The following is a 27,186-nucleotide window of genomic DNA, read 5'->3' as shown; positions in this document are numbered from 1 at the left end:
TCTCAGCTGGCTTTAGAATTGCTGGCGATGAGCTTGCTTTCATGCCAGGTAAGCTATTAATCAAGCCAAAGCTCCCATTTCCTATGTGTATTTACTATTTATAGTGAATCTGGGAGAGCCGGAAACCAATTCCTGGAAGTCCTTGGATTCAGCTGATTTTGGGTGAAACTAGGTGTCAGGCCTCTTCCTCTCACCATTAAACTATCAATACACGTGACCTTTGGGTTTGTTATAAATGCGGTAAGGGCTAAGAACACGTTTCCTGTGAACAGGAAAGTCCAGTAGTGCAGTTCTGTGGAGAGTAGTGGGAGCCGTTTGGCTTGTGCTTCCGAGAAGCTGGCCAAGAACTGGGCCTGAAATCATGTAGGTTTGTGTGACAGGCATTCATGTGTCCATGCCTGGCCACTCATCACACACGAGCAGCTCAGGGTGGTCGGATGGGAGTCGGTAGCCCTGAGCAGCCACATGCTCTGAGAGATCTGTGGAGGTCAGGTTCTCTCAGAATCGGCACAGGCTGTGGCTGGGTCATCTCAGGACTTCTGGAGACTTCCTCGGGCCTCCCAAGATCCATGCCCTGCCGTGTTCACCTTTTACCTTTGGTACGTGCTCCTGGAACACAGTGTCGGTAAGTTTGGAGGTCACAGGAAATCCTTGAACCATGGGGCCCTTTTTGTCTCTTCCATTTTACTGTGACCTTTGGGTAACTGGAGGAGGAAAGTTATTTAGACTGAAGCAGGAGTGACTCAGTGGTATTCAGTTAAGACAAGTTACTCAACTGTTTTCTCCCCGAAGATGAAATAAATGAACGTGCCAGAACTTACTCCCTTATACAGGGGATGTCCAGACCCACCGAGTAGCACTCAGGGGATGGGTCTGTCAGTTGATGCCAGGAACTCCTGAAGTTCAGTTTTCTCACTAAACATAAATGTTCACCTCACAGTTTTGTATGGAAAAGAAAGAATATGAGAAAATAAATGAAGGTTGGGAATCATTGCACTAGATACCAAAGGAACTCTTTTCTTCCTCTGTTTTCCCATCTTAGTTCTTCATGGCCTCGACTTGGAGAGCGAGCATTGCATCTTTGAAAATGTCGGGGGCACGGTGACACTGATTCCCCTGAGTGGATCCCAGTGCTCTGTGAACGGTGTTCAGATCATGGAGGCCACGCACCTCAATCAAGGTATTGGCTTTTGGTTCTGAGTTCTTTGTATGTGTTGTTTCTAGAAAACAGGTTGGTTAGGTAATGGGGGAACATGTGCATCTTAGAATTAATTACACTTTAGGTGTAAGAAGGATGAAGACTGTTTGCTTCATTAGGCTGTTTTCTCTTTTGCTGGAGAACTTCTTCTTTTTCTTTTTTTAAATTAATTTATTTTTTATTTTTGGCTGCATTGGATCTTTGTTGCTGTGCGCGGGCTTCTCTCTAGTTGTGGCGAGCGGGGGCTACTCTTCGTTGCAATGCGCGGGTTTCTTATTGCGGTGGCTTCTCTTGTTACGGAGCACGGGCTCTAGGTGCACGGGCTTCAGTAGTTGTGGCTGGCGGGCTCTAGAGCGCAGGCTCAGTAGTTGTGGTGCATGGTCTTAGTTGCTCTGTGGCATGTGGGATCTTCCTGGACCAGGGCTCAAACTGTTGACCCCTGCATTGGCAGTTGGCTTCTTTTTTTTTTTTTTTTTCGGTACGCGGGCCTCTCACTGCTGTGGCCTCTCCCATTGTGGAGCACGTGCTCCGGACGCGCAGGCTCAGCGGCCATGGCTCACGGACCTAGGCACTACGCGGCATGTGGGATCTTCCTGGACTGGGGCACGAACCCGTGTCCCCTGCATCGGCAGGTGGACTCTCAACCACTGCGCCACCGGGGAAGCCCTGGCAGGCGGATTCTTAACCACTGCACCACGAGGGAAGCCCTGGAGAACTTCTTTATAAAATGCCCGTTGTCTTGTTGAATTAAACATCTATATATTGACTTAAAAGTTGCTGCTGTTACGGAAATAAGACTTTAAAGGAATTTGTGAAGTTCAAACTGTGCTCTTCAAATGCAAAACCTTAGAACAGTGGCTTCTTTTAATAATTTTATTACCTTGTTTACATTCTTTTTATGAATAGTTATAGTTATACATACAGGATCTGGTATCATGTCTTTTTTTCTTTTGAAATAATTTCAGTATTATGGAATATTTGCAAGAACTTTAAAAAAATTAATTCATTTATTTATTTATGGCTGTATTGGCTCTTTGTTGATGCCGGCGTGGGCTTTCTCTACTCTTCGTCGCGGTGCGCTTGCTTCTCATTGCGGTGGCTTCTCTTGTGGACCACGGGCCTTAGAGTGCGTGGGCTTCAGTAGTTGTGGCACGCAGGCCCAGTAGTTGTGGCTTGTGGGTTCTAGAGCGTGGGTTCAGTAGTTGTGGCGCATGGGCTTAGTTTCTCCATGGCATGTGGGATCTACCTGGACCGGGGCTTGAACCCGTATCCCTTGCATTGGCAGGCAGATTCTTAACCACGGAGCCATGGGAAGCCCAAGAACATCTTTCTTTTTTTTTATACAGCAGATTCTTACTAGTCATCTATTTTATACATATTAATATATATATTGTCAATCCCAATCTCCCAGTGCGTCTCACCACCACCACCCTCCCCCCTACTTTCCCCCCTTGGTTTCCATACGTTTGTTCTCTACATCTGTGTCTCTATTTCTCCCTTGCAAACCAGTTCATCTGTACCATTTTTCTAGATTCCACATATATGCGTTAGTATATTGTATTTGTTTTTCTCTTTCTGACTTACTTCACTCTGTATGACAGTCTCTAGGTGCATCCACGTGTCTACAAATGACCCAATTTTGTTCCTTTTTATGGCTGAGTAATATTCCATAGTATATATGTACCACATCTTCTTTATCCATTCATCTGTTGATGGACACTTAGGTTGCTTCCATGACCTGGCTATTGTAAATAGTGCTGCAATGAACATTGGGGGCATGTGTTGTTTTTTTTTTTAATATCTTTATTGGAGTATAATTGCTTTACATTGTTGTGTTAGTTTCTGCTGTACAAAAAACAAAGTGAATCAGCTATATGCATACATATAACCCCATATCCCCTGCCTCTTGCGTCTCCCTCCTACCCTCCCTGTCCCACCCCTCTAGGTCGTCACAAAGCATTGAGCTGATCTCCCTGTGCTATGTGGCTGCTTCCCACTAGCTATCTGTTTTACGTTTGGTAGTGTATATATGTCCATGCCACTTTGTCACTTTGTCCCAGCTTACCCTTCCCCCTCCCCATATCCTCAAGTCCATTCTCTAGTAGGTCTATGTCTTTATTCCCATCTTGCCTCTAGTTTCTTCATAACCATTTTTTTTTTGTAGACTCCATATATATGTGTTAGCATACGGTATTTGTTTTTCTCTTTCTGACTTACTTTACTCTGTATGACAGACTCTGAGTCCATCCACCTCACTACAAATTACTCAGCTTCGTTTCATTTTATGGCTGAGTAATATCCCATTGTATATATGTGCCACATCTTCTTTATCCATTCATCTGTCGATGGATACTTAGGTTGCTTCCATGTCCTGGCTATTGTAAATAGAGCTGCAACACACATTGTGGTACATGTCTCTTTTTGTATTGTGGTCTTCTCAGAGTATATGCCCAGTAGTGGGATTGCTGGGTCATATGGTAGTTCTCTTTTTAGTTTTCTAAGGAACCTCCATAGTGTTCTCCATAGTGGTTGTATCAATTTACATTCCCAGCAACAGTGCAAGAGGGTTCCCTTTTCTCCACACCCTCTCCAGCATTTATTGTTTGTAGATTTTTTGATGATGGCCATTCTGACTGGTATGACGTGATACCTCATTGTAGTTTTGATTTGCATTTGTCTAACGATTAGTGATGTTGAGCAGCTTTTCATGTGCCTCTTGGCCATCTGCATGTCTTCTTTCGAGAAATGTCTATTTAGGTCTTCTGCCCATTGTTTGATTGGGTTGTTTGTTTTTTTAATATTGAGCTTTATGAGTTGTTTATATATTTTGGAGATGAATCCTTTGTCCATTGATTCGTTTGCAAATATTTTCTCCTATTCTGAGGGTTGCCTTTTCATCTTGTTTATAGTTTCCTTTGCTGTGCAAAAGCTTTTAAGTTTCATTAGGTCCTATTTGTTTATTTTTGTTTTTATTTCCATTCCTCTAGGAGGTGCGTCAAAAAACATCTTGCTGCGATTTATGTCAAAGAATGTTCTTCCTGTGTTTTCCTGTAAGAGTTTTATGGTGTCCGGTCTTACATTTAGGTCTTTAATCCATTTTGAGTTTATTTTTGTGTGTGGTGTTAGGGAGTGTTCTAATTTCATTCTTCTTTTTTTTTTTGCGGTACGCGGGCCTCTCATTGTTGTGGCCTCTCCCGTTGTGGAGCACAGGCTCTGGATGCTCAGGCTCAGGAGCCATGGCTCAAGGGCCCAGCCGCTCCACGGCATGTGGGATCCTCCCGGACCGGGGCACGAACCCGCATCCCCTGCATCGGCAGGCAGACTCTCAACCACTGCGCCACCAGGGAAGCCCAATTTCATTCTTTTACATGTAGCTGTCCAGTTTTCCCAGCACCACTTATTGAAGAGGCTGTCTTTTCTCCATTGTATATCCTTGTCTCCTTTGTCATAGATTAGTTCACCATATGTGTGTGGGCTTATCTCTGGGCTTTCCCTCCTGTTCCATTGATCTATATTTCTGTTTTTGTGTCAGTACCATATTGTCTTGATTACTGTGGCTTTGTAGTATAGTCTCAAGTCAGGGCACCTGATTCCTCCAGCTCTGTTTTTTTCCCTCAAAATTGCTTTGGCTATTCGGGGTCTTTTGTGTCTCCATACAATTTTAAGACTTTTTGTTGTGGTTCCATTAAAAAATGCCATTGGTAATTTGATAGAGATTGCATTGAATCTGTAGATTGCTTTGGGTAGTATAGTCATTTTCACAATATTCTTCCAATCCAAGAACATGGTATATCTCTCCATCTGTTTGTGTCATCTTTGATTTCTTTCATCAGTGTCTTATAGTTTTCTGAGTACAGGTCTTTTACCTCCTTAGGTAGGTTTATTCCTAGGTATTTTATTCTTTTTGTTGCAGTGGTGAATGGGATTTTTCCCTAATTTCTCTTTATTATCTTTCGTTGTTAGTGTATAGGAATACAAGAGATTTCTGTGCATTTTGTATCCTGCAACTTTACCAAATTCATTGATTAGCTCTAGTAGTTTTCTGATGATATCTTTAGGATACTCTATGTATAATATCATGTCATCTGCAAACAGCGACAGTCTTACTTCTTCCTTTCTAATATGTTTTCCTTTTATTTCTTTTACTTCTCTGATTGCCGTGGCTAGGACTTCCGAAACTCTGTTGAATAAGAGTGGCGAGAGTTGAACATCCTTGTCTTGTTCCTGATCTTAGAGGAAATGCTTTCAGTTTTTCACCACTGAAAATGATGTTTGCTGTGGGTTTGTCATATATGGCCTTTATTATGTTGAGGTAGTTTCCTTCTGCACCCACTTTTTGGAGAGTTTTTATCATAAATGGGTGTCAAATTTTGTCAAAAGCTTTCCTGTATCTATTGAGATGATCATATGTCTCTTATTCTTCAATTAGTTAATATGGTGTATCTCACTGATTGATTTGCATATATTGAAGAATCCTTGCGTTACTGGGATAAACCACTTGATCGTGGTGTATGATCCTTTTAATGTGTTGTTGGATTCTGTTTGCTAGTATTTTGTTGAGGATTTTTGCATCTGTATTCATCAGTTATATTGGTCTGTTATTTTGTTTTTTTGTAGTATCTTTGTCTGGTTTTGGTATCAGGGTGATGTTGGCCTGCCTTGTAGAATATGTTTGGGAGTGTTCCTTCCTCTGCAATTTTTTGGAAGAGTTTGAGAAGGATGGGTGTTAGCTCTTCTCTAATTGTTTGATAGAATGCACCTGTGAAGCCATCTGGTCCTTGACTTTTGTTTGTTGGAAGATTTTTAATCACAGTTTCAATTTCATTACTTGTGATTGGTCTGTTCATATTTTCTATTTCTTCCTGGTTCCGTCTTGGAAGGTTGTACCTTCCTAAGAATTTGTCCATTTCTTCCAGGTTGTCCATTTTATTGAAATAGAGTTGCTTGTAGTAGTCTCTTATGATGCTTTGTATTTCTTCAGTGTCCGTTGTAACTTCTCCTTTCTTATTTCTACTTTTATTAATTTGAGTCCTCTCCCTCTTTTTCTTGATGAGTCTGGCTAATGGTTTATCAATTTTGTTTATCTTCTCAAAGAGCCAGCTTTTAGTTTTACTGATTTTGCTGTTGTTTTCTTTGTTTCTGTTTCATTTATTTCTGCCCTGATCTTTATGATTTGTTTCCTTCTACTAATTTTGGGTTTTGTTTGTTCTTCTCTAGTGCCTTTAGGTGTAAAGTTAGTTGTTTATTTGAGATTTTTCTTGTTTCTTGAGGTAGGATTGTATTGCTATACAGTTCCCTCTTAAAACTGTTTCTCGGGCTTCCCTGGTGGCGCAGTGGTTGAGAGTCCACCTGTCGATGCAGGGGACACGAGTTCGTGCCCCGGTCCAGGAAGATCCCGCAGGCCGCGGAACGGCTAGACATGTGAGCCATGGCCGCTGAGCCTGCGCGTCTGGAGCCTGTGCTCCACAACAGGAGAGGCCACAACAGTGAGAGGCCTGCGTACCGCAAAAAACAAAAACTGTTTCTCATGTGTCTCATAGGTGTTGGATCGTCGTGTTTTCATTGTCCTTTGTCTCTAGGTATTTTTTTGTTTTCCTCTTTGACTTCTTCAGTGATCTCTTGGTTATTTAGTAACGTATTGTTTAGCCTCCATGTGTTTGTGTTTTTTACGTTTTTTTTCCCTGTAATTGATTTCTAATCTCATAGTGTTGTGGTCAGAAAAGATGGTTCATGTGATTTCAGTTTTCTTAAATTTACCAAGGCTTGATTTGTGACCGAAGCTGTGATCTATCTTGGAGAATGTTTCGTGTGCATTTGGGAAGAAAGTGTAATCTGCTGTTTTTGAATGGAATGTCGTATAGATATCAGTTAAATCTGTCTAGTCTGTTGTGTCATTTAAAGCTTGTGTTTCCGTGTTAATTTTCTGTCTGGATGATGTGTCCGTTGGTGTAAGTGAGGTGTTAAAGTCCCCCACTATTACTGTGTTACTGTCGATTTCCTCTTTTATAGCTGTTAGCAGTTGCCTTATGTATTGAGGTGCTCCTTTGTTGAGTGCATATATTCATAATTGTTATATCTTCTTCTTGGAATGATCCCTTGATCATTATGTAGTGTCCTTCCTTGTCTCTTGTAATGTTCTTTATTTTAAAGTCTATTTTGTCTTATACGAGGATTGCTACTCCAGCTTTCTTTTGATTTCCATTTGCATGGAATATCTTTTTCCATCCCCTCACTTTCAGTCTTTATGTGTCCCCAGGTCTGAAGTGGGTCTCTTGTAGACAGTGTATATATGGGTCTTGTTTTTGTATCCATTCAGTGAGCGTGTGTCTTTGGTGGGAACATTTAATCCATTCACATTTAAGGTAATTATCGATATGTATGTTCCTATGACCATTTTCTTAATTGTTTTGGGTTTGTTTTTCTAGGCCCTTTTCTTCCCTTGTGTTTCCCACTTAGAGAAGTTCCTTTAGCATTTGTTGTAGAGCTGGTTTGGTGGTGCTGAATTCCCTTAGCTTTTGCTTGTCTGTAAAGCTTTTGATTTCTCCATGGAATCTGAATGAGATCCTTGCCAGGTAGAGTAATCTTGGTTGTAGGTTCTTTCCTTTCCTCACTTTAAATATATCGTGCCACTCCCTTCTTGCTTGTAGGGTTTCTGCTGAGAAATCAGCTGTTAACCTTATGGGAGTTCCCTTGTATGTGATTTGTCATTTTTCCTTTGTTGCTTTCAGTAATTTGTCTTTAATTTTTGTCAATTTGACGACTGTGTCTTGGTGTGTTTCTCCTTGGGTTTAACCTGCCTGGGACTGTCTGCGTTTCTTGGACTTGGGTGGCTATTTCCTTTCCCAAGTTAAGGAAGTCTTCGACTATAATCTCTTCAAATATTTTCTCAGGTCCTTTCTCTCTCTCTTCTCCTTCTGGTACCCCTATAATGCGAATGTTGCTGCGTTTAAGCTTGTCTCAGAGGTCTCTTAGGCTGTCTTCATTTCTTTTCATTCTTTTTTCTTTATTCTGTTCTGCAGCAGTGAATTCCACCATTCCCTCTTTCAGGTCATTTATCTGTTCTTCTGCCTCAGTTATTCTGCTATTGATTCCTTCTAGTGTATTTTTCATTTCAGTTATTGTATTGTTCATCTCTGTTTGTTTGTTCTTTAATTCTTCTAGGTATTTGTTCTGCATTTCTTCTATGTCTTTGTTAAACATTTCTTGCCTCCATTTTTTTCCCGAGGTCCTGGATCATCTTCACATATCATTATTCTGAATTCTTTTTCTGGAAGTTTGCCTATCTCCACTTACTTAGTTGTTTTTCTGGGGTTTTATCTTGTTCCTTCATCTGGTACATAATCCTCTGTCTTTTCATTCTGTCTGTCTTTCTGTGAAAGTGGTTTTTGTTCCACAGGCTGCAGGATTGTAGTTCTTCTGGTTTCTGCTGTCTGCCCTTCAAGAACTTTTTCATTTTAGGATATTTGAGAGTAAATTGCTAGCATGATGCTCCAGCACCCCTGAATACTTCAGTGTCTGTTTCCTTTGAACAGTGGCACTCTCCTACATAATTACAGTGCAGCCATCCAAATTAAGAAAGTAATAGATGCATTCCTACCACGTGATTTCAGACCCTCTTCAGGTTTGTCCGTTTGCCCCAACAGTGTCCATTATTCAGTCCAGCATCGTGTTGTATTTGCTTACCGCGTCTCCCTAGTCTCCTTCAGTCTGGAAATGTTCCTTGGTCTTTCCTTGACTTTTATGACTTTGGCAGTTTTGAAAACTGCAGGTCAGGTATGCTGTGGCATGTCCTTCTACATTCTTCTATGAAACATAGAATTCATCTGATGCTTCCTTGTGATTAGAATAATGTCATTTTTTGACATGAATGTCAGAGAAATGATGCTGCATTTTTCTCATGTTTCATTACATGGTTTCTCTTTGTCCCTTTACTGAGAATGCTCACTTTGATCATTTCATTAAGAAGCAGTGTGCTAGGTTTTTTCACTGTCAAGTTAATCTTTTCACCCTTTCTTATTAATAAGGCTGTTGGGAAGGTACTTCAGGATCATGAATATCCTATTCTTTACCATACTTTCACCCACTGGTTTTAGAATCCACTGGGTGTTTTTTTGCGGGGAGGGAGGTCTTACTTAATTATTATTCCAATGGCTGCCACATGGTGAGTTTCTTCCTTCTACACCTATTAGTTGGCTTTTTATTTATTTTTAAAAATATTCATTTATTTATTTATTAGGCTGCATTGGGTCTTAGTTGCGGCCCGCTGGATCTTAGTTGCAGAGCGCGGACTTCTCTCTAGTTGTGGTGTGCTGGCTCCAGAGCGTGCGGGCTTAGTTTCCCCGTGGCATGTGCGATCTTAGTTCCCCGACCAGGGATCAAACCCGCATCCCCTGCATCGGCAGGCGGATTCTCAACCACTGGACCACCAGGGAAGTCTCAGTTGGCTTTTTAACTGTAAGAAAGAGCTTTCTTTTCTTGCCGTGTATTCATTTATTTATCTAAATCAACAGGGCCACATGTCTTGCTATTTTATAGCTTTTGGTCCATTTCTATGATTGCTTATTTTGATGCCCAGATTGTCTCAGATTTGGCCAATGGGTTTTTGTGTTCTTTTGGTTTGTCCCTATTGTGTATGATTAATTCCTTACTTTGTGACAGAACAAGGTATTCCAGGCTCGTCTTTTACTTTTCTCGAGTCCGCCAGTTCCCCAAGGAGCCGTACTTCCTTTTAGTGAATGGGATTTAGAAACCAGCATCTGGGCACTAGGTGTGCTTATTGCTATTGAAGTGTTGCCGCTCACAGATCCCGTCAGTCAAAGGTGTTAGCGAAAATGTTTGGGTGTGTATACAACATTTACAACTATAGTTCTGTATCTGTTTATATTAGTATATTAAAATGTCTGTATTTCAGTGTCTGTATTGCTAACCAGGAGTTCACATCAATACCTCTAATTCCAGTACCATAGAGTTCTCTGTAGTTTTCTCCCTTTTCTTATTGGTAGCCCCTTTTCTGACAATGATGAACTTGACTCCCGTTATGTAGCCACTGTCCTGTCACTTCTGCCCCCTCCTCGTTCTGGGGCCCTCCTCTTCCTGCTCAGGCTGTGGTGCCCTGTGCTGGGCCACGTCTGCCTTCACCCTTTTCCTAGCACAGACACCTTCCTCACCTCATGCCCAAACTTCCTGCCACCCCTACCCTGATGCTTACTTTGCCCAGCCTTGTCTAATGGCTTTTGTACTGAGCTGTGCAAGAAGGAAGGAAAGAAAGAAGTTGACATTATCTCTTAAGCCCTTTTTGGTATATTATACATAGTTTTCATAATTACAGTTTTTCATGCTTACATACTGTAATGTTGTATCTGTTGTGACGTAGGATTGGACAGATGGGGACTGGAAAGCATGTAGTTTATTGGTGTTAGTGAAGTCATACCAGAAATCAGTTGCAAGGAGTTACCTCAGAAATGAAGGGCAGTAGCACGGACCAGGGTGATCATGCTTTCATAGGAGGCGCATAGCGTCCATCAGAGATGTTCTACAGGCAACTGATGGAGCACCCACCCATGTACCATCTCCGAACCATCCACCCATCCATCCATGCATTGATCTCTCCATCCGTTTTTCACTCTTAGTATTTTTCAGTTTCAAGGTTAGTTGAGCTTGGGAGACATCTGGTGTCCTGGAGCTGGCCAGAAGGGTCAGAGGTCAGCAGTAGCAGGTAACCAGCCCTAAAAAGGACACAGTGAGCACCCAGTGATCATTACCAAAGCAACATACCTGCATTTTTGTAACCAGGACAATGGTCCTGGCAATAAGGGATGGAGAATCTGATTGTTTCCAGGCAGCAGTATTGATCATGATGAGACGCTGTCTCTGCCCTGAGCCCAGAAAGTCACCATAATTGATTGACAGACAAGAGGTCACTATGTAAGGCTCTTCAGTGGCGGTCCCTGCCTGGGAACACACAGGCCTTTGTGTGAACAACAGGTGTAATTGGAGGGTAGACAGTTGACAGATGACCCCACAAGTGGATTATGTAGTTGGATCTGGACCACAGCCAGACCACCTGTCTGTCCTCTCTTAGCACCTCAGGTCGGGGGCCTGCTGCTGTTTCTTCAGGCAGCAGGGGTGTTGCAGGGGTCATGATGAGAGTTGAGAGTTGTGTCTCCTTGTCTAGCAGAGACCTCTGTACTGGCTGCATCTCCCTCAGTTAGGTCAGAGGGAGGTGACCTTGTGATGATGACTGTTTATTGCTACAGGATTTTATAAGCGGCTTGTACTGGTTTTCAATATCATCATTAATGCATGAGTAGAACTCGAATTCATTTTGAAATATTTAATACATCTGGGGTTCACTGGTATATAAAGTATAGATTTAATTAATTTTCTCCCACATTGGTATACCATTATCATAACCTTCCCATCACCTCCCTTTTGAAGAAACTCTTACTTTACCAAAAAAATAAAAAAGTCACACAAAGTACTTTATTTGTTTCTTGGCTTTCTAGTTTGTTCTAGTACTCTGTATTTCTACTTTTGTGCCTATACCACACAGTTTTAATGCTTGTTGTGTTATAATATGCTTTAATTTTTGTTCTTCTCTGAGTGGTTTCTTTTGCTTTTCATGCCTATTAATTTTTTTCAAAGAAATTTTAGAATCATTTTGTTGTGCTAAAATATTCTTTGAGAAGTTAGATTCTAATATCATTTGATGTGTTCACATTAAAAAACATATTTCCATCTTGGAACTTATGTTTATTCAGTATGCCTCTTCTCATATTTGAATTTTCGTCTATTTCCTCCAGTAAAACTTTGAAGACTTTTAATTTATGTGCTTGTTGAACTGTGTTTATTCATGTATACAAAATTCTGAACATAGTTATATACATTAACTGCTCAAAAATGGAAAGGAGAAAACCCTTTTTTTAATATATATATTCTGTAATAACCTGTTTTGATTATTTTGAGCACAAAGGACCTTTGAGGATGTTGATTTAAAACCGTATGGGAAAGTGATGCCCAAAGAATTCAGTGTCTGGAATCCAGGACTTCTGAGTCTTGTGCGTTGTTCTTCCAAATACCCCAAAGCAGCCTGGTGTGTTTGTGGAATCACTCACAGGAAGTTAGAGAGGAAGTTACAGTTGGGGTTAATTGGGGGACATTCTTTAGCATAAACAGTGCTTGAATCACAAATAGCCCACAAATATCAGTATCAGCTGCTGGATCTACCTGGCTCTGTTGTCCGGCCATCAGACTGTTTCCTCCCTGTGCATTCCCTGCTCCAGCTGTGTTTCTCTGGAGCTTCTGGAACTTACACCACCCGCAGTCCTGGCCACTGGATGCTGAGAAGGCTGTCAAGTGGTTTCCGGTGACCATTGCTCCTGCCATGTTATGGGTTAGTCTCTTGTGGATTCGCCTGGAAGCTGTTATGTGTAATGTTCTTGTGAGAAAATGAGTCCAAACTAAATTCTGAAAAAGGAACTTTTATTTTTATTTTTATTTTTTTGCGTTAAGCGGGCCTCTCAGTGCTGTGGCGTCTCCCGTTGAGGGGCACAGGCTCCGGACACGCAGGCTCAGCGGCCATGGCTCACGGGCACAGCCGCTCCGTGGCATGTGGGATCCTCTCGGACCGGGGCACGAACCCATGTCCCCCTGCATCGGCAGGCGGACTCTCAACCACTGCGCCACCAGGGAAGCCCAAAACGAACTTTTAGAGCATGTACTGTTTAACATGGGAACCTCCTAGAATTTAATATTTAATGTTGGGGTTATCCTTCCATCACCCCTCAAAAATTATTAGCTTATTTATTTAGTTCAGAGAAATTGCTTATCATTCCGTTGCCATCTGCTTATGTAGCGATCATTGTCTCTAATTCTCTTGTGGATTGAGGCATGGTAGATAAATAATGTTAAATGTATCTCCTGTGTGGTATTTTTATTAAGTGGTTTTTTATCTTAAACTTTTAAAGTCCATTTGAAAAATATTCCTATTCAAGTTAGTGATGGCTGGAACTGAAGTTTTGATCTTCCTATTAAAGATATGATTTGTCCTAAGAAACTGGTAGTCCTAATTGTCGCTCAAGGTTAATTGTCAGAATTGTCTTTCTCTGCAGGGCTCTCTTAATTGTTTCATTACCCTGGTGCCATGGCTTTCAGACTGGATGGGCTCGAGTTCCCCTGGAATTCTTCTGTGCTGCTCAACAGCTTTCTCAGTGTCACTGTCAATGAAATTGGCAGAAAAATGCTATAGCATTAAAACACAGTGCACTTCTTTTATAAATGTCATAGCAGGTCATAGGGCAGTGAAATGTAAGCCGACTCTGTGTTCCAAGGAGTTACGTGAGAGAAGCAAGATGGTAACTTTTTTTTTTTAAATCTACACACTTTAAGACTGGAAGATCCCGTCAAGGGAAAAACGTGTACAGTTCTTCAAAAATTAAGGCTTAGAATTCTCCACTTAAATTGTCTTGATTTTTGATTATTACTAAAATGAGAAGTGGAGCAAGTTTTTTTTAAACACAGAACAATATGATATATTGTTTGTGGTTACGAAAATATGTAGCAAAATTAAAAAGATGTGAATGGGACTTACACATACCTACTTTAAAAAAAATTTTATTGAAGTATAGTTGATTTATAATGTTGTATTTAATTTTTGCTGTACAACAAAGTAACTCAGTTATACATGTATATTTTCTTTTTCACATTCTTTTCCATTATGGTTTATCACAGGATATTGAATATAGTTCCCTTTGCTATACAGTTGGACCTTGTTGTTTATCCGTCCTATGTATAATAGTTTGCATCTGCTAATCCCATCCTCCCCAATCCTTCCCTTTCCCATCCTCCCTCCCCTTTGGCAACCACAAGTCTGTTCTCTATCTCTGTGAGTCTTCTTCTGTTTTGTAGATACGTTCATTTGTGTCATATTTTAGATTCCACATATTAAGTGATATCATATGGTATTTGTCTTTCTCTTTCTCTAGGTCCATCCATGTAGCTGCAAATGGCATTATTTCATTCCTTTTTATGGCTGAGTAGTATTCCATTGTATATATATACCACATCTTCTTTATCCATTCATCTGTCGATGGACATTTAGGTTGTTTCCATGTCTTGGTTACTGTAAATAGTGCTGCTATGAACATTGGGGTGCATGTATCTTTTTTGAATTATGGTTTTGTCTGGGTATATGCCCAGGAGTGGGATTGCTGGATCATACGGACACATGCCTACTTTAGAATAGTGTTAACCTTTGGAGAAGAAGTGGGGAAGGGCTTGATCAGGCAGGGAAACAGGAAGATGTTAAACTGTATCTGTAAGATTTTATTTTTTAAAGAAAGAAAAAATACTAAACCAAAAAAAGTATATGCACTTTATTAAAACATAATAATAATAGGGAAACAAGATAAAAAACAGCAGCATGTTCATACTCCAAAAGGTGCCTTGGCTTTTACCCGTGAAACCTTTTTTTTTTTTTTTTTTTTTTTTTTTGCGTTATGTGGGCCTCTCACTGTTGTGGCCTCTCCCGTTGCGGAGCACAGGCTCCGGACGCGCAGGCTTAGCAGCCATGGCTCACGGGCCCAGCCACTCCGCGGCATGTGGGATCTTCCCGGACCGGGGCACGAACCCGTGTCCCCTGCATCGGCAGGTGGACTCTCAACCACTGTGCCACCAGGGAAGCCCCTGTGAAACCATTTTTAAGTATAGGTATCAAGAACAGAAAATGTAGATATTATAATATAACATGATCTAACCATGTTAACTCCATGTTTGACTGGATTCCTGGCTCACCAGCAGTTTCCTTTCTTTTCACTGCCTTTCTCCAGTATATTGCTGCTACTTGGTATTTAAATGTCTCTTTTCATTAGTAAATTAGCGTTCATTTGGAAATGTGTTAGTTAGGCTGTGCCATTAAAAAGTACGTGTAGTAATTACCACTTCCTTATAAAAGTCACTTATATATCACTTGTGAATGTCAACTAATAGGAGATTTATCTGTGTTTAGAAGATTGTCACCATTGCAGGAGAGATTTTTTACCTGTATCAGTTAACTGCTTTAATTTCTTTCAGATTGCATCATAACTAGTACTCCCTCTGCCTTAAATTACAGGGATGTTTTCATCTGGTAAAGTCACTAAAAAGAAAATCATTTGCTAATACTGTGAGAAATAAATGTGCTGACATCTGTAATGTAAGTTGTCTAAAGCCTGGCACCTGAAGCTTTTCTCCTCTTTTTTGGGTTCTTCCAGGAACAGTTCATAGGATTTGCAGCATTACATCTAACCTTGTTTTTCAGTGGGTGTGTTCTCTGAAGCACAGTTTCCCTCACTCCCATGATGCCGTAGAATGATTCCATAGAAAGAAGAGGCCTTTGCCCGAGAAGAAAGTATGCATTGACTGTGGTGTCTAGCCTGTAGGCCTTGAGCTGTTTTCGGCAGAGTCTCAGACCCTAGATTTTTCTTTTTTTCATATATTTAATATGAAATATAAAAAAATCAAATGAGTTATCATTAAAACTGTATTTCAACCTTTGCCCTATAATTGCTATGAACTATTCTCCCTTATTTTAGTTATTAATTTTTCTTTTTACTCTAATATGTTATTTTAAAGCTGATAGTTGCTAAATGTAATTAATTTTTTAAGGAAATTCAAAATCAGTGGACTCCTTTGGTCTTGCTGGTTTGTCAGAGCCATTGAACGCTCATCTCTCCTGTTAGAAGTGCTGCAGAAACTCCATCTGGGGAATTTACACTTAGGTGCATTTGAATGTGTCATGCTTTAGTGCCAAAATATATTTGCATCTATTCGAGCACTTAGAGGGAACAGGTGATTGTCTAGGGAGTGGAGCTGAGGAGCCTTTGATAAAATTTTCATCTGCTCAAGGGCTGCTATGAGTTGTTCAGTGACAAATTAAAAAAAGAATTTTAGTGGAACTAGAAACAGAAATAGATTTTCCAGCAGTTTAGCCAAGATGTCTAGTGAACAGAAAAGCCCTTTCACATTTTACAAAAAGCCAGCAGATAGCGGTGTCTAACTTCCCATTTAACTTACCTGCCCTTGCCCTTAAGCACTCATTAGATTTCTTCCTCAAATTTGAGACCTGCAAAGCTGACACCTGTCACTTGCACATGGATGATTCATTCAGCAGAGACTGTTGAGTGTCAGAGCCCTAACTGTTCTTAAAGACTATACCCAAGGCCAGTGGTTCTTAGTATGTCCTCAGGTCAGCAACGTCAGCATTACCTGGGGGCCTTTCAAAAATGCAAATTGGGCTTCCCTGGTGGCGCAGTGGTTGAGAGTCTGCCTGCCGATGCAGGGGACACGGGTCCGTGCCCAGTCCGGGAAGATCCCACATGCCGTGGAGTGGCTAGGCCCGTGTGCCATGGCCACTGAGCCTGCGCGTCCGGAGCCTGTGCTCCACAACGGGAGAGGCCACAACAGTGAGAGGCCCACGTACCGCAAAAAAAACAAAAACAAAAACAAAAAAACAAATTGCCAAGCCGCATCCTTGACCCGCCAAATCAGAAAATCTGGGGGTGGGCCCAGCAATCTAGTTTTTGGGTTTTTTAAAATAAAATAAATCCTGCAGGTGACTCTGATGCACCTGTATCAGAACATGTCAGTATGAGGACCAAGGCTAACCACAAATTCTTGCCCCAGACTTTGGCGCAGGAGACAACCATTTGTCAGTTTATTTAAACCCGTTTCATCTCCTGTTTGAATCATTACATCTATTTTTCATGATCTCTCACTCCTTTTTAGGTTTCATTTTTAGCTCGACATCCCCATAGGGTGACTTTACAGTGTGTCTTGGTGTGGATATCTTGGAGTTTATCTGTTTGGTGTTTAACGGGCTTCTTGAATCTGTACGTTTCTATCTTTCTCCAGATTTGAGAAGTTCTCAGCCATTATTTGTTTAAAAATTGTTTTTCTGCACTATACTCTTTCTCCTCTCTTTCTGGGACTCTAGTTACATGAATGTTTAATATTTTAGTATTGTCCCACAGATCCCTGAGGCTCTAATTACTTATTTGTATCTTTCTGTAAACTTTTTTCCTCTTCGCTTTTCAGATGAGATCATTTCAGCTGATCTGGCTTCATGTTCACTGTTGTTTTCGTTTCTCTGTCATCTCCATTCTGCTATTGAGCCCATCCAATGAGTTTTTAAAATTTTGATTACTGTGTTTTTCAGTTGTAATATTTGATTCTTTTTTGTATACTTTATTTCTTTGTTGAAACTTCTTATTTTTCAAGAGTGTTCACCCATGTTTGACCTCTTTTTTGTTTTTGTTTTTTTTTAGGGCCCATCATTTTTATTTCAAAGTCATCTGATATAGAAAACTAAAAGTTTTTTATTATGGAAAATTTCAAACATATACAAAATACAGAATATTATAATTAACCTCCATGTACCCATCACCCAATTTCAATAATTATTAACATTTTTTGCTTATCTTTTTTCATCTAGGCATTCTCCCCTGACCCTACCCTACCCCCTCACACACATTTTTCAGGGCATCCTATAGGATAAATTGTTTGAACAATTTTATAATAGCTGATTCAAAGTCTTTATCAAATAAGTACAATATCTCTGTGATCTCAGCATTAACATCTGTGGTTTGTGTTTTGCTATGCAAGTTGAGATTTTTTTTCCAGTTCTTTATATGCTGAGTAATATTGAATTGCACTTTGGACATTTTTATATTATATTGTAAGACTCGGGGTCTTGTTTCAGTTCCATGGGAAATGTTGATTTTTGCCTCTTTGTTTTAGCAGGCAGTTGACCTGGTCAGATTTAGACCATAAGTGAGAATCAGTCTGTGGGTCGTGATTCCAGTTCCAAGGCCCATTCAGTTTTCCAAGCCTTTGTGGTGCTATTCCAGTCTGTCCTATGTGTGTGCCATCCACCGGCCAGCCTGGGAGCTGAGAAGTGTTCTGGCTCTTAGTTTAACTCTGAAAGTCTCCGTGTGCTGCTGGGGGTCAGCTCCATGTGTGCACCGTTGGGGGTGGCCCAGGAATTCATACACAATTCCATGAGGTTGCCTTCCTGAACTTCTCCCTCTACACCATCTCTCAAGTACTTTCTGGTTCCTTGGGTCTTTCCTTTTCTGCCCTCCAGCTAGACGTCTTCATACTTTATTTATAAAGTATATAAATATATATAGCTTTATTTATACTACTCTTTCATGTTCTTCCTGTGCTTGTGCCCATGTCCGGGCCGAGCAGTGAGAGGACAGAGGGGAGAACAATGAAACAACTGGCGTCTGCCCCACCCTCCTGGGTCCACAGCTCCTGGGATTGGAGAGAGCTTTTCCCCTGCCTCCCAGATTTAGGCATCTGTGGGCCCCCTGCTGCCGCCACTATTGCTGCTAGGGGACCCTCTCCCTCCTCCTGGAACCAAAACTAGAAGCTTCTCCTGGAGTTCTCTCTTTTACACTAATGTCAACTTTTGGGTTTCTTCCTAGATGAAGCCGGGGATACTGGAGGAAAACAATGGTAAATTCATCATTGGTCAGTGGTGCTTTAGGCCCTGGTCTCTTTCAATCCACCTGCTTCTGTTTGTTTTCAGACCCCTCAAGTAGCTGGTGCATGTGTTCTGTCCAGGCTCTCAGGTGTAGCTGCATTCAGAGGGAGAGGCAGGTGGACGATGCTGTCCCATCTCGGGCAGAACCAACACTTCTCCCCCAGCGTGGCTTCAGACTGATGAGAAAGGAGAGATTTACCCAAAGCCGAGTTCCAAAATGAATGAATGTATTTGTCATGATGGTCCATGGAAAAAAGTGACTTAGATACAGAATTATCTAAAGGTTGGAAAGTGGGTGAGGTGGGGGGCAGGAGTAGCAGGAGACCAAGTAGCCTTGGCTGCTGAATCTTGGCAGGTTTGTCCGGCTCCCAGATCCCAGACTGGTGGCGTGGATTTTCTGTGGGATGTGCTCACCCTTCGGCAGATTAGTTATGTGGTTGCAGAGGTGAAGGACAGCACAGTGTTTTTATAGCCTGGGGAGGCTTGGGGGTGGTCCGTAAAGAGAAGGAGTTGATGAAGGTAGGAGACTCTTGGTGCTTAGGGAGAGGGGAGCAAGGGAGGCATTTTGGAGGGAAGGATGGGATGTGGACAGCCTGTGGGAGGCAAGGCTGAATAGTTGAGATTGTTACTAACGGAATGAGTAGTATTGTTAGTAACAAAGAATATGAGCTACTAGGTACCAACGGAAAGAGAGTTACAGTCAGCCCTCCGTATGTGTGGCTCCGCATCCCAGTGAATTCAACCAACTGCAGGTTGAAAATATTCAGGGAAAAATTTCCAGAGAGTTCCAAAAAGCAAAACTTGAATTTTCCGTGCTCTAGCATTTACATTATATTAGGTATTATAAGTAAGGAGGATTGTGTAGGTTATATGCAAATACTAGGCCATTTTATGTAAGGGACTTGAGCATCCCTTGATTTTGGTCTTCCTGTGGGCATCCTGGAACCATCCCCCATGAGGGATGACTGTGCTAATAGTTTGCCCAGTTAGTGTAATGCCTTCTATTCAGTACCTTAAAATTTAACATTTCATTGTCTGCTGTCTGGAATCATCCTGTAATTATCTCTTGTACTCAATCCATTGTCTTTCGGAAGGATGAGAGCTGCTCTATATACTCGTCTTGTATCTCCCCTGAGGCTTTAAGAAGAAAAAATTGAGCTCACCACCCCCCCCCCCCGCCCACACACACACATCTAAAAATTTCTTTGGGGGGATGGGACTGGAGCATCTTGAAATTTTATGGAAGCCCACGCACACAGTTGGGCAAATGATTCTTGTTGATTATTTGGCTGGAAATCTCAATGACAAAGATTGAAAATCAATTTTCTTTCTTCTCTGGCGTCCCAGAATCTAATTTGGCAATTTTTACTTTGCCAGAAGTAAACAAGGGTTTAAGTGGTTTATCTGAAGCAGGATATTGCAAGTCCACATTTGAATTATAAACATTGAAAAGGAGAGGACAGGGCCTAGGTGGCTTTTTGGTAAGGTGTCACGTGCACTTACATCCTTCACAAATATTAACAGGCGATCTGATGGCATGCTTTATACCTGCTGCCCTTGATACCGAGTGCCTGTCACTCACCTGAGCCCGCTGTCAGCCCCAAGCCATGTGACCTGTTTGAATCCGTTAGTATTCGTGTGAAATTTTCATACCCACCACAAGCACCGTGTCAGATATTAAATCCCCATCTCACTGCCCAAAGCCATTTTGAGATAGAGAAAAATTACTACATTTCAAGTGTCTTAAAAGCCAATGTCACAAGGATCCAAGGCCCTAGAACATATTACATAATCTGTTCTTAAGTATTGGCGTATGTTACTGGAAATTAGACTCTATCAGGGTCCCCAAATGGTGCCATCATCATAAATTATTTTAGTATAAATATTTTTAAGGCCTTTTATACGACTTGAAATTATCATACACAAAGCAAGTTTCTTTTAGCTTGAACTAGGAAATGAAATAAGAGCTTCACCCATTCTGCCTCACCCAACTTCTCATGCGATACCATTCCAGAAAATTTTTCTGGACAGAGCTTTGCTTTTCTGACTGTTGTATCTAAAATGAAAACCTCTCTTTCACTGAGCATGGTTTAGCAATGCGTTATATATCCTGTCTGTGTGTGTGTGTGTGGTGGGGCGTAGAGGAGGGCATTTCTAACGTATGATTAAATTCAGAATGTGGAGCCCTGAAGCAGAATTTCTAAAGGCCTCCTGGTTTTTGGCCTGTAAGCTCATATTACATTGCACCATACCCTTTTGGGAATACAGTTGTTTTATATGTTCATATTAATGGTAACTCAGAACGAAATAATTCGAACGTCATCACCTCAGAAATATTCATATGGCAACATTTAATTTAAAACAGTTGATTTTTGTTTTTGTTTCTGTTTTTTTTTTTTTTGCGGTACGCGGGGCTCTCACTGTTGTGGCCTCTCCCATTGCGGAGCACAGGCTCCGGACGCGCAGGCTCAGCGGCCATGGCTCACGGGCCCAGCCGCTCTGCGGCATGTGGAATCTTCCCGGACCGGGGCACGAACCTGCGTCCCCTGCATCGGCAGGTGGACTCTCGACCACTGCACCACCAGGGAAGCCCTAAAACAGTTGATTTTTATTCGTGCAGTAGCAGAATTAGAAAATCTCACATAAAATGTGAGGACCGTAATTAATAGTGATATTAATGATTATTATCCCTACACTCCTTAGAAATCACTAGAAATCTCTACATGTTTAATTTTTTTCAGTGTGCCTGAAATATTAAAATAGAAAATCAGTGGCTTCATTCACAGAGACTTAAGTGAAGCTTTTTTTTGTTGTTACCAAGTGTCTTTGTCTACCTTTTCATAATATCGTTCCCCCTCCATCCCCTTCTAAGATCGTCTGGAATTTGTCTGTCCTCAAGTATTTAACAGGCTCTCAAGTGCTCTCAAAGATGCCATCATATATTTCAAGGAGGTTTAGATATACTCTAAAAATGACAAATTAAGTGCATCACAGAAAGTCCATGTGCTGTGATTAATCACATTAACCTCAGATCAGGGAGTCGCTCATAGTTAAGGAGAATTTAAGATCTGGAAGGAAGCCTTGAAGACTTGGTGAGGGAGCTGAGCCCTGGAGGGCTTACCCCGTCAGGCAGGACACATGAGCTGGGTCTCTTCCGAAGGCCTTGTACCGTCACTCACTCTCATTCATTCATTCATTGCCTTTTCCCCTTCAGCTTTTTGCTTTTTAAATATACTCACAAGTCTCCTTTAAACAAAAATACCACAAAATATCCCCCAGGGTCTGTCAACTCCCGGCTCCAGCTACTACCAGCTCTGTCTTTCTCTTCATAAACAGACTTCTTTTTCTTCTTCTGTCTTTCATTGAAGTGTGGTTGGCGCACAGTATTGTGTTAGTATCAGGTGTACAGCAGATCACACAAACTTCTTGAATGAGTTGTCCACACTCAGGACGCCTCAACTGCGCTTTCCCTGGGCTTCTGAGGTTTTCCTTCTCCCCCTCTGAGGGTCCTTCTCTGTTTCCTTTGCAGGTTCATCTTCCTCTCCTTGAGCCATTAAAAAGCCAAGCTCCTCAAGGTGCCCAGTGTTGGGTGGGCCATCTTTTCTCCCACCTCTCTGTCCTCTCCTCTTTCCCACACCTGTGGCTTCCTTTCTTAGAGATGACTCTCAGATGTATATAGAGAGATACCACATTCTCACGCACACCCATGTATATGCACATATATATGTATACATCTCTACCTGATATCTGTAGAGATGTGTGTGTATATACACATGGATCTTAGGTAGAGATGTACACATACATATGTATGTATGTCTGTCTCTATATTTTGAGGTATATAGTTCATCTATAAATTTTTTTTAATTACCATCAGGATTAATAAGCAATTCTTAATCCTCCAACTTTCTAGATTTCTTCATTTTGATCATTTAACAGAATATACTTGATTAAAAACCAGGCGTTCTTTCAAAAGTATACTTGCCAACATCAGGAGAACATCTTAAACAAAATATGCTTTATTTCAGCACCATATCTTCTCATCACAGAGCACCAAATTATCAAAAAACTATGCATATATATATATATATATATATATAATAGAGAGTAAAGTCGGTAGGAAAGTGGGTAGGTTGGTAGATGGACAGATGGATTGAGAGATCTCCTAGGCGTTTCTTCTGGAGCTTCAGCTCCATATTTCTATCTTCAAAAGGCATCTCAAATCCATCATGTGTAAAACCAAACTCAAGATTTCTCCCCCAGCCTGATTTTGGTCCTTTTCCAGTGTTCTCAATCAGTGTGAACAGGTCCCCATCCAACTAGTTACAGCAAAGCCCAGGAGCATCTTCTTCACCTCCCCGGTCCCCCTATCTGGCCCATCATGAGTCCTGGTGAGCTTATCTCCCAAGTATCTTCTGGATCTGTTTAGTGACCTCTTACCCCTCCCTTCCAGTTCTGAGCCACCATCATGTTTGACCTGGAGCACTGCAGTAATCTCTTACCTTGTTTATCTACATTTCCTCTCGCCCCCTGGCACATTCTTCAAACAGTAGAAAAAATGATCTTCCTGAAACTCACGTCTGATTGTGTGATGCTGCTGTTGCGCAAAGCCCTTCAGGGTCTTGCTGTTGCCCCTACGTGAAATACAAGATGCTTTACTGTATCCCGAGCAACTCTACATGCTCCGTCCTCCCCTCTCTCTCCAGCTTCACCTTGTGCAGCGCTCCCCCGGTTTCCTCTGCCGTGTCTCCCATCACTCATCATCATTATCACTTTTTCCTGTCACAGTCTGTTGGATATGCGTCCCCCCCGCCCCCCGCAAGAGCTTGTCTTAAGCACCACCTCCTTCACAGCATCGTTCCCTAACCTCCCCTGCAGCCAGCCCCCTTCTCGCATGCTCGTGAGCCGGGGGCAGGGTATCTCTCCTTCAGTTGCAGCTTTGCATTTATTTCTTTGGTTAGTGACCTCTTCCTCCTGCTTGTTTACAAGTTCCATAAGGACAAGGTGTGTGTCCCACTCGTTCACCTCTGCATCCCCACCCCCAGTTCTTATCATAGCGCGGTAAGTGTTCATTCAGTATCTGTTGAGTGAATGGACACACAGCAGCAGCATGTAAAAAAGAAAAAATGAAGCACATCTTTTAAGCCAGTAGGTTTGTCCATAAAGGAATACGATAGAGGAAAGAGAAGGCACCAGCCTTAACAGAGCCCCTTTTATGTGCCACGTGCTTTATACACATTATTTGGACGGAAAGAAGGAATGGTCATGGGTAGTTTTGTTTTCTTTCATAACTCCTCGAAGGGATTTTTATGTGTATTTCATGCCAATACATGGGTGGCAAGATTTTTTTCAGTGATTTAACATGCTATGAAATATGTCTCTGAAGTACTATCCTATTTTTCCATTAACATATTTTAGCAATTTTCAACTTGTGTGCCTGGGCATTTTATTAACAGAAAAAAAAAAAAGAATTGGATTAGGTATAATTAACACCTCAAATGAGATTGCCTTGCTAATCTCTAATGTCATTTTAAGAGCATTAAATACACATATATCCTGGACATGGCTACTTAACTTTTGACTTTTGTATGGCACACAGTTTTGAGTCCTAGTCATAAAAGGCATGTGGGAAACACCTTTCTTCATTGTGGTAATGGTGCCTTTCCATAATTGGGAAGTATATGAATGCAATTTTTTATGAGGGGGATAAGCGGACTGTAGGTGGATAATATCCACTGCTGCCCTTCTTAGTCTCCCAAAAACGTGTGCTGCTTCTCACGTTGACTCCATTTCTGCTAAAAAAACGACAGCCACCAGAACCAACCCTTCGGTTGCTCGCTGTGGTTACGATCTAAACCCGTTAGGTTCTAACCGTATTGAATTTGAAGCTCCTTTGAGAATCTGTGACAGTATGTCACATAGGCAGGTGGATGTGCTGGTCTGAAGCTCCAGAGTGGCCATGTGGGGTATTGCTATTACCTGCAGGGTCCAGGTGGAGCTGGTACCCAACTAGAGGTCACGTGCCCTGTCCGGAGGAGGCAGCCAACAGTAGCCCAGTGACAGCACAGATCTACTGATACCACATCTTCTAATTTTTGAAGGGAAGCCAGAAACTCAGACTTTTATGTGAAACCTACAGATTTTTAACCGTTGACAGTGAAGGAATTTGTTTTTTACATCTGCGCGGGACACACAAAACACATCCATGAGCTGAATTTTTTCTCTGACCTTTGTTGCAGATTCTTTGTCCTGGCTGCTAGTTCTTCACGGTCTCTCTCTCCCTCATCTGTCCAATATGGGTTCCTGCTGCTGTTTCACGTCCCCTGCATCTTGGCTGGACTTGACTCTCTCCTTTCTCCAAGCCCAGGAGGTCCATCTCCTGTCTCAGGCTCAGCCCCTCCCCTCGTCACCCTCACATGGAGCATCTGTCTTGTCCTGTGAGACCCAGCTTAGGTCCTTGGTGCCACCTCCTGCACCCTGCACTCATCACTTTGATCTGTCATGGTTGGCTTCTAGATGAATGTCTTATCTTCACAAATAAGTTGCATTCTTTTTCAGGACAAAGATTGAACATGGGGTTTTGGGGGGTGGTTTGTTTTGAGACTTGGTTGACTCTCAGGTGCGAATGGGACCAGAAAAGATAGCGAATCTCCTAAATGCCTCCAGTGACAGGGAGCTCACTGCCTTCTGTGACATCCATGCCAGTTTGGGACAGCTCCTATCTTAGAACGCATCTGTTTGCTTAATCAAGCTGAAATTTGCCTCCCCACCTAATGATTTTGTTACCCTTGGGCATTTACACTGAATTCTTCTGCCCCTTGTACAATCATTTTCTGAACAAGCAGGACCCTAGTCAGTCCAAAGGAGCTGTTCTTGTGTGTCCAATGTAGCCGTCTAAACAGGGTTTTCACAAGAAGCCGTGTTTTTACGTGGAAGTAGTCACTGCATATGCGCATTTTCTTTCCTGTCGAATTCTGAGGGAGTTTTTAGTAACAGTGACCTATTACTAAAAACCTACTGCTCTGACAGTTTCACCGTGTTTTCATTTGAATGCACTGTCCTTTGAGGTTTCTACTTCTATCGGCATTAATAAACATTTCCTAAATTGGTGACCATATGCTTTGCTTGATATTCTCACATCTCTTTGGTTACCTGATTTCTGTTTTTCTTTTCAACAGTCAAAAGTCTAATTATCTGTATACTGAGTTTTTAATCTCTTACGATATTGTAATGCTTAGATCCCTCACTTCTGCCCTGGGTAACGTGAGTATTGTGACACTCGGCTCTAAAAATAAAAGCATTTGAAGGTTTAGAATTGGCTTATGTAAGCAGACTTTTGCGACGAAAGCCTCCCCTTACTCTGTTGTTGTGTAGTACAATGGAAATCACATCTCAGCTGCAGGATTCCATGTCAGAATGTCACCAGCTAACCAGGTTGCTCGGTGTAAGCTCATTGCTGTTTCTGTGTGTTCTTAGGTGCCGTGATACTCCTGGGAAGAACCAATATGTTTCGCTTTAACCATCCGAAGGAGGCTGCCAGGCTCAGGGAAAAGAGGAAGGTGAGCAGTGTGGAATCGCCTGTAGCTCACTCCGCTCTGGGAGGGGCTGGGGTCGGGGAAGAGGGGGTCTCCACTCTGGTTCCAGCAGTTTAACTTTCTGGAGCACAAACCAGCCCATAGCCTGGATTGATTCTAGAGGGTTTGTTTCCCAGCGGATGGCTCCCTGGTGAAATAGGCTAGCAAATGAGATCCAGAGCAGGAGGAGAGACACTGCGTCTCGACCCTCCTGTTGAGCGCTGCATCCCCTGAAAGGAGGTGGGCATCATTTCACATTAAGTGGAGAGTACCTTCCACTCAAGAGCACCTGTTTTAAGAGTTAACCCCATATCAGAATCACTTTCATCCAAAAGTTGGCTCACTTTTTATTTTCATTCACAGTAAATTGGATTTTTGATGAGAGTGTGAAGCAGAGAGGGGGTGAACTTAGGACGATTGGAAGAGGCTTCAGCTTGGATGGGGATGACTAGAGGGCACTTGAAGTGCTGGATGAGGGAGGTGGGCAGAGGACCAGAAAGAGACAGGAAGAAATGGAAGGGAGAGAAACCTGTCTAGGACACCGTGTTGACCTTAGACCGAGGAAGGGAATTAAGTCACAGCTGAGTTTTCTGTGAGCCAGGCACTGTGCAGAACCTCCACATGTACCAGTTTATGTGCACAGAGGCTGTTATTACACCCACATCACGGATGATCGAGATGACAAACTGAGGCTGGCCTGTCCCGTGGCCAGCAAGCGGGGAGCCGGGGCTGCAGCCCCGCATCTCAGCCTGCTTTTGCTGGGGCTGCCCAGAGTTGCCAGTGCCTTAAATGCGGAATAACGAGAAAGCCACAAACCCCAGCCTCCTCCAGGGCTGCCAGTTTCAGCCTGTGAAGCCTATTGTCTGTTCCAGCCCAGAGTCGCCCTGGAGGGC

The 27,186-nt window shown here is 42.1% G+C and overlaps 1 protein-coding gene across 3 annotated transcripts in view; it reads left to right on the top strand.

Annotated features, from left to right (window-relative positions):
• The window catches only part of KIF16B (kinesin family member 16B), a 293,377-nt gene that overhangs the window by 134,435 nt on the left and 131,756 nt on the right, over positions 1-27,186 (top strand). For all 3 annotated transcript variants that reach the window (XM_029220041.1, XM_029220042.1, XM_029220043.1), the window contains exons 15-16: positions 1,043-1,180; positions 26,196-26,278. In XM_029220041.1, the coding sequence (XP_029075874.1) occupies positions 1,043-1,180; positions 26,196-26,278 (221 nt within the window). The remainder of the gene's footprint in view (positions 1-1,042; positions 1,181-26,195; positions 26,279-27,186) is intronic.

The sequence above is a fragment of the Monodon monoceros genome, unplaced genomic scaffold, assembly GCF_005190385.1.
Source record: "Monodon monoceros isolate NGI ecotype Baffin Bay Population unplaced genomic scaffold, NGI_Narwhal_1 Super_Scaffold_13, whole genome shotgun sequence".
Taxonomy (NCBI): domain Eukaryota; kingdom Metazoa; phylum Chordata; class Mammalia; order Artiodactyla; family Monodontidae; genus Monodon; species Monodon monoceros.
Note: the sequence above shows the minus strand (reverse complement) of the source record. Positions and strands in the feature narration are given on the sequence as shown.